Source organism: Oncorhynchus kisutch, unplaced genomic scaffold (genome assembly GCF_002021735.2).
Source record: "Oncorhynchus kisutch isolate 150728-3 unplaced genomic scaffold, Okis_V2 Okis04b-Okis11a_hom, whole genome shotgun sequence".
NCBI lineage: Eukaryota > Metazoa > Chordata > Actinopteri > Salmoniformes > Salmonidae > Oncorhynchus > Oncorhynchus kisutch.
The window spans coordinates 11,681,187-11,689,490 of NW_022261981.1; the positions used below are offsets into that span (position 1 = coordinate 11,681,187).

Below are 8,304 nucleotides of genomic sequence, written 5' to 3' on the forward strand. Positions count from 1 at the left end.
ATATATTTCTATATTCCAATCCTTTACTTAGATTTGTGTGTATATGTTGTGAAATTGTTAGATATTACTGCACTGTAAGGGTTTTGACTTGAGGTTATTGTTTATAGGGGTGCCAGGTAGGTTGTGCCTACCAGAGAAAACATTGGTTTCTCCTTTTGGTTTGGGAGGGAATTGTCACGCCCTGGTCTTAGTATTTTGTGTTTATATATTTATTTGGTCAGGCCAGGGTGTGACATGGGGTTATTTTGTGTTGTGTTGTGGTATTGTGGGTTTTAGTAGGTATTGGGATTGTGGCTGAGTAGGGGTGTCTAGCATAGTCTATGGCTGCCTGAGGCTGTTCTCAATCAGAGTCAGGTGATTCTCGTTGTCTCTGATTGGGAACCATATTTAGGTAGTCTGGGTTTCACTGTGTGTTTTGTGGGTGATTGTTCCTGTCTCTGTGTTAGTTGTCACCAGACAGGCTGTATAGGTTTTCACACGTTCCGTTTTTGTGTTTGTCGTGTTTATTCATTTCATTAAACATGAATCATTATCACGCTGTATTTTGGTCCGACTCTCCTTCGACGGAAGAAAGCCGTAACAGGAATGAGTCCCATCTGGTCCGTCAAGTCTACACCAATACAAAGGACTTATGTAAAAGTCAGGATGGAAATACACTTTTCATAAACCCTTAAAACATTGGAAAGAACTTCAAAAACAACTATTATTTTGTGTGTTGTATTACCAACAAATGATCACACACACATAACAATATAACACAATGAGTTCTGGTTCCTCCAGAAATGTCCTGTACCTCGGGCCTAAAAGAGTCCAGGCCGGTAAAGGACTGTTAAAAATCCAGACAGACACCTCTGCTGTCAGCCCTCTACCACCCTAACCCACAGATATTTATCAGTTCAGACAGACACCTCTGCTGTCAGCCCTCTACCACCCTAACCCACAGATATTTATCAGTTCAGACAGACACCTCTGCTGTCAGCCCTCTACCACCCTAACCCACAGATATTTATCAGTTCAGACAGACACCTCTGCTGTCAGCCCTCTATCCACCCTAACCCACAGATATTTATCAGTTCAGACAGACACCTCTGCTGTCAGCCCTCTATCCACCCTAACCCACATATATTTATCAGTTCAGACAGACACCTCTGCTGTCAGCCCTCTATCCACCCTAACCCAGAGATATTTATCAGTTCAGACAGACACCTCTGCTGTCAGCCCTCTATCCACCCTAACCCAATCCTCTACCACCCAGAGATATTTATCAGTTCAGACAGACACCTCTGCTGTCAGCCCTCTATCCACCCTAACCCAATCCTCTACCACCCAGAGATATTTATCAGTTCACAGGAGAGCAAAAACTGTGTTTCCAACGGCGCAGTTTAATCATAAAAACCACCGGAAAACAGAACAATCAATAAATGGTACAAAAACGCGTCGCACACCAGCATAACGTGCACAAGCACTTACAAACATAATTCCGGACAAGGACATGGGGTTAAATAAACAACATGTAATGAATGGAATTGAAACCAGGTGTGTGGAAAGACAAGACAAAAAACAAATGGAAAATGAAAGGTGGATTGGCGATGGCTAGAAGACCGGTGACGTCGACCGCCGAACGTCGCCCGAACAAGGAGAGGGACCGACTTCGGAGGAAGTCATGACAATAACCCCAGATCAACCTGAAGCCTTGTAGTCGCAGTAGATGGCAAACAGACGGTAGAAGTTCAGAATGACCACCAGGAAGTTCTTGATGGCGAAGAAGATGAGCATCTGGTGTATGACGTGGAAGTAGAGGATGAGGGTGAGGCGGACCACCAGGAAGGGTCCGTCCTGGACGAAGAGGCTCTCCACCATGCTCCAGATATCTGTCCTTAGTCTGGCCAGCAGAGACACACCCTGGTCCCCCTCTGAATATTCATCAGGTCTGGAGCTAGACACTGGGGAGAGAAGAGACATTGGTCAGCTGGTCATGTGGGATAAGTTAGTGACATTGAAATCCAGAATCTGCGTGTAAATATCGCCACATACTGACTGAATAAAATAAATGTAAATATATTTGCAGTGGGGTCCCAAGAAATTCTGGTGGAAAATATTGTCATTACCATAATTCCCTGTATAACAGTACAATAACATTATGGTTACTGTAATTCCCTGTATAACAGAGCAAGCAGAAATTTGTATTCTGTAGCACAAACTCAAAAAAGTTCTGGAGAATAAGAGCACCTCTTCCCAGCTGCCCACTGCACTGAGGCTAGGAAACACTGTTACCGCCGATAAATCCACAATAATTGAGAATTTCAATAAGCATTTTTCTACGGCTGGCCATGCTTTCCCCCTGGCTACCCCTACCCTGGTCAACTGCCCGGCACCCTCCACACACCCCACTTCTCCTTCCAGATAGCTGATGTTCTGAAAGAGCTGCAAAATCTGGACCCCTACAAATCAGCCGGGCTAGACAATCTGGACCCCCTCTTTCTAAAATTATCTGCCGAAATTGTTGCAACCCCTATTACTAGCATGTTCAACCTATCTTTCGTATCGTCTGAGATTCCCAAAGATTGGAAAACTTCCGTGGTCATCCTCCTCTTCAAAAGGGGGAGACACTCTAGACACAAACTGCTACTGACCTATATCTATTCTACCCTGCCTTTCTAAGGTCTTTGAAAGCCAAGTTAACAAACAGATTACTGACCATTTCGAATCTCACTGTACCTTCTCCACTATGCAATCTGGTTTCAGAGCTGGTCATGGGTGCACCTCAGCCACGCTCAAGGTACTAAAAGATATCAGAACCGCCATCGATAAGAGACATTACTGTGCAGCCGTATTCATCGACCTGGCCAAGGCTTTCGACTCATTTATAAAATAGCCTCCAATACTCTACTCAACAAATTGGATGCAGTCTATCACAGTGCCATCCGTTTTGTCACCAAAGCCCCATATACTACCCACCACTGCAACCTGTATGCTCTCGTTGGCTGGCCCTCACTACGTACTCATCGCCAAACCCACTGGCTCCAGGTCATCTACAAGTCTCTGCTAGCTAAAACCCCGCCTTATCTCAGCTCACTGGTCACCATAGCAGCACCCACCCATAGCACGTGCTCCAGCAGGTATATCTCACTGGTCACTCCCAAAGCCAATTCTTCCTATGGCCGCCTCTCCTTCCAGTTCTCTGCTGCCAATGACTGGAACGAACTGCAAAAACCTCTGAAATTGGAGACTCTTACCTGCCTCACTAACTTTATGCGCCAGCTGTCAGAGCAGCTCACAGTTCCCTGCACCTGTACGTAGCTCATCTGTAAATAGCCCATCCAATCTACCTCATCCCCATTCTGTATTTATTTATTTATCTTTCTCCTTTTCACCCCATTATCTCTACTTGCACATTCATCTTCTGCACATCCTACCATTCCAGTACCATTTCAGGTTAATTGCTATATTGTAATTACTTCTCCACCATAGCCTATTTATTGCCTTACCTCCCTAATCTTACCTCATCTGCACATGCTGTATATAGACCTTTCTACTGTATTATTGACTGTATGTTTGTTTATTCCATGTGTAACTCTGTGTTGTTGTTTGTGTCGAACTGCTTCGCTTTATCTTGGCCAGGTTGCAGTTGTAAATGAGAACTTGTTCTCAACTACCTGGTTAAATAAAGGTGAAATAAAAAATTCAAAAAAATAACATCATGGTTACTGTAATCACCTGTATAACAGAGCAATAACATCATGGTTACTGTAATCACCTGTATAACAGAGCAATAACATCATGGTTACTGTAATCACCTGTATAACAGAGCAATAACATCATGGTTACTGTAATCACCTGTATAACAGAGCAATAACATCATGGTTACTGTAATCACGTGTATAACAGAGCAATAACATCATGGTTACTGTAATCACCTGTATAACAGAGCAATAACATCATGGTTACTGTAACCATAAGAGGAGCCAGGATAGAAACACACAGTACCTGACAGGTGGAGAGGAAACTGGAACATACTCCACGTCCAGACTCCGAGGATGACGTACACCATGCTGGGACTGCTGTCCCTGCGGGAGACATGGTTTAACATTGTTAAGGGTGTGAAGATGCAGAAACATTCACATGTATGTTTATCTGCACTGGTACTATAGCCTGGGTCCAGTCTGTTTCTGTTCCTAATGGAATTGTCATGGTACTGTAGCCTGGGTCCAGTCTGTTTCTGTTCCTAATGGAATTGTCATGGTACTGTAGCCTGGGTCCAGTCTGTTTCTGTTCCTAATGGAATTGTCATGGTACTATAGCCTGGGTCCAGTCTGTTTCTGTTCCTAATGGAATTGTCATGGTACTGTAGCCTGGGTCCAGTCTGTTTCTGTTCCTAATGGAATTGTCATGGTACTGTAGCCTGGGTCCAGTCTGTTTCTGTTCCTAATGGAATTGTCATGGTACTGTAGCCTGGGTCCAGTCTGTTTCTGTTCATTATGGAATTGTCATGGTACTGTAGCCTGGGTCCAGTCTGTTTCTGTTCCTAATGGAATTGTCATGGTACTGTAGCCTGGGTCCAGTCTGTTTCTGTTCCTAATGGAATTGTCATGGTACTGTAGCCTGGGTCCAGTCTGTTTCTGTTCCTAATGGAATTGTCATGGTACTGTAGCCTGGGTCCAGTCTGTTTCTGTTCTTAATGGAATTGTCATGGTACTATAGCCTGGGTCCAGTCTGTTTCTGTTCATTATGGAATTGTCATGCAAGAAGAGTGCAGAAACAGACTGGCACCCATGCTACATATAATGTCTACTGACTTAAAATATCTACATCAGACAGTATCTCTGAGGTTAAGGGTTAGGGGTCGGGGTTAAGGTACTGACTTGACATTAGACAGTATCTCTGAGGTTAGGGTTAGGGGTTAGAGGTCAGGGAGTGTCTCTGAGGTGAACTCCAGGATGTCAGGTTATGGTTAGGGGTTAAGGGTTAGGGGTTAGAGGTCAGGGTTTAGGGACTCACTTGACATCCAACAGTGTCTCTGAGGTGAACTCCAGGATGTCAGCGGCAGTGCCTACGAAGAGGAGGAGGAGCTGAGACAGTTCATCCCTGGTCACCCCTCCTGCAACAGGGAGCAGCCACTTCCCTATGACCAGCAGGATCAACAGGGTCTGGTGCAGGGCCAGGATCCAGTCGTTAGCGCACACTGACGATAACAGAGATACTGAACCCTGTTGGGCCAAGCAGAGAGACACATAGTGGTTAGTAGAACTGATTAGAGGTTATTAATGGCTAGGTAACACCAACCAGAGAGACACATAGTGGTTAGTATAACTGATTAGAGGTTATTAATGGCTAGGTAACACCAACCAGAGAGACACATAGTGGTTAGTATAACTGATTAGAGGTTATTAATGGCTAGGTAACACCAACCAGAGAGACACATAGTGGTTAGTATAACTGATTAGAGGTTATTAATGGCTAGGTAACACCAACCAGAGAGACACATAGTGGTTAGTATAACTGATTAGAGGTTATTAATGGCTAGGTAACACCAACCAGAGAGACACATAGTGGTTAGTATAACTGATTAGAGGTTATTAATGGCTAGGTAACACCAACCAGAGAGACACATAGTGGTTAGTATAACTGATTAGAGGTTATTAATGGCTAGGTAACACCAACCAGAGAGACACATAGTGGTTAGTATAACTGATTAGAGGTTATTAATGGCTAGGTAACACCAACCAGAGAGACACATAGTGGTTAGTATAACTGATTAGAGGTTATTAATGGCTAGGTAACACCAACCAGAGAGACACATAGTGGTTAGTATAACTGATTAGAGGTTATTAATGGCTAGGTAACACCAACCAGAGAGACACATAGTGGTTAGTATAACTGATTAGAGGTTACTAATGGCTAGGTAACTCCAACCAGAGAGGTTATTATTAAAGATCAGTATCTCAAAATCTCCTTAAAAACATGAATGAATGTTTTCTAAGAGGTTAAGGGAGAGCCCAGTTCAGGCCAGGGGAGGGTACTACAGCCAGCAGCTGCCGCATGAATAAAAGTCCTGTGTGACTAAGCTTGTAATAGTTTTTATTAAGGGTTGTTTCGTTAAAAAACAACTTCTGTAGATCTATTTTAGTTATAAAAAGTCAGAGCTCACAATAAAGTCTTTGAGGTGCACCAGCAGCATTACCAAACAAACTGGTGTTAAAGACCGCCTCTGTCTCGACAGGCCTGTAGGAAAAACCTGCAGGACACAGGAAACACTGTGGCTTCTGCCCACCTGGAGTAACGTCTCGCTGCCATTGGTGGAATTCCCTCTCCACATGTTTAACAGGCTCTTTATGTTTTCAGATGAATCCAGTTTGTCACACTGAGGATGAACAGACATACAGTACATGAGTTAAATTGATACGATACTGTGTTCTAGCCTACAGTATGGACAATAGAAAAGAAACAGCATCATTTACACACAGTATATGATTACATTCACCATCATTTACACACAGTATATGATTATGTTCACCATCATTTACACACAGTATATGATTTAATTCACCATCATTTACACACAGTATATGATTATATTCACCATCATTTACACACAGTATATGATTTAATTCACCATCATTTACACACAGTTTATGATTTAATTCACCATCATTTACACAGAGTACAGTATATGATTCCATTCAGCATTATTTACACAGAGTACAGTATATGATTCCATTCAGCATTATTTACACAGAGTACAGTATATGATTCCATTCAGCATTATTTACACAGAGTACAGTATATGATTCCATTCAGCATTATTTACACAGAGTACAGTATATGATTCCATTCAGCATTATTTACACAGAGTACAGTATATGATTCCATTCAGCATTATTTACACAGAGTACAGTATATGATTTCCGCTCATTATGCAAGTTACAAATAAATGTACAACTAAAGTGAAGGAATAAATGATTAAACATCCTAAATAAAACAGAAGATCAAAGTCCTTACCCTGGAATCAGTAGCTTTGTTCTGTTGATGATGTAACTCTAGAATCCATAGAGATGGAATGATACTGATGAGGAACAGGAAGATGGCAGGAGAAAACCTGGAGACACGGAAAGATAACATGAAAAGGTATTAAAAACAAACAGTCAAGGCTACTAAACTTTAAGAAAAAGTAATTTCACAGTTCTATGTTATTTAGATTTACCATTTATAATCCTGTAATTTTTTTCTCTTCAGGGTTAAAATCATCTCGACCACCAGCGGAAGATAAAGGATCGTCAAGAACCAATAAAGAGCATTATTCTTAACCCAGACCACCCTCCATACTCCTATCAGAGAGATGAGGAGGAATAGCGACCGGGTAACAACCGCACAGATAAACTTCACTATCATCTTTTTGTCTTGGTCGGAGAAATACTATACAACTCCAGCTGCCTCATTAACGGGGCATGCTTCTAGTCTGCTCGCTGTCAGCCACCTCAACACACTGTTGAAAAAGGGACCGTTTAAGCACGCCTCTGTTATGGGTGTAAGATGGCACAGTGATGCCATCTGTTGGTAAATGTTCATTACTGCAACTCTTGTGTTTTAACGGGGTGCTTGAGATACCCGGATGTGTTGTCATGTACTGAACAAGACTGGTTACTCGCATCAATGCCTCTGTCTCGTCATTTAACGTTCAAACATGGTGTCAGAGTCGGATAACTAACCATGCTTTCCGCAAATTAGAGTCACCTGCTCTGGTTTACAAACAAATGCTTATTTGTGTAAAATTTCGCCCGGAATTGGCCTTAGCTAGAGTGAGTTTGCTAGTTAGCTTCATTGTTGTTAGCACCGGTTAGACATGGCAGGTTAGACATTCCCCCTCCCGCCGTTATGAAGCTCAGCGGGGATTGGAGCACAAACTGGGATACGTTTAGAGGTGAATGGGAGGACTATGCGCTAGCAACGGGACTTCTGGAAAAGGAAGATGAGGTAGTGGCTGCCACCTTGAGGACTATAATGGGAACTGAATGCCGACACGTATACAAACACAACCTGAACCTAACAGCAGCTCAGCAAGGTAACGCTATAGTTATTCTTGATGCTCTTGAACATTACTATACGCCAGCAAAGAACGTCATCTACGAGCGTTATGTTTTCGGTCGTTGCAAACAGGAGGATGGGGAGTCCATTCACAGCTTTGTCACTAGGTTAAGGGAAAAGGCATCTACATGTGACTATGGTGCTTTAAGAGATGAACTGATCAGAGATAAGATTGTGCTTGGCATAACTGATGAGGGCACCCGCAGACGTTTGCTGAGAGAA

At 42.8% G+C, this 8,304-nt stretch overlaps 1 protein-coding gene across 1 annotated transcript; it reads right to left on the minus strand.

The window, feature by feature from the left end:
* Positions 1–1,362: 1,362 nt before the first annotated feature.
* On the minus strand, positions 1,363–7,522 carry LOC109886780 (transmembrane protein 26-like). Its single transcript, XM_031813207.1, has 6 exons — positions 7,202–7,522; positions 7,000–7,096; positions 6,272–6,361; positions 4,999–5,207; positions 3,988–4,067; positions 1,363–1,943 (listed from the first exon to the last, which is right to left on the minus strand). Exons 1-6 carry the CDS (start codon positions 7,387–7,389, stop codon positions 1,681–1,683), a joined length of 927 nt encoding a protein of 308 aa, XP_031669067.1. The 5' UTR covers positions 7,390–7,522; the 3' UTR covers positions 1,363–1,680.
* Between the last annotated feature and the right edge of the window lie 782 nt (positions 7,523–8,304).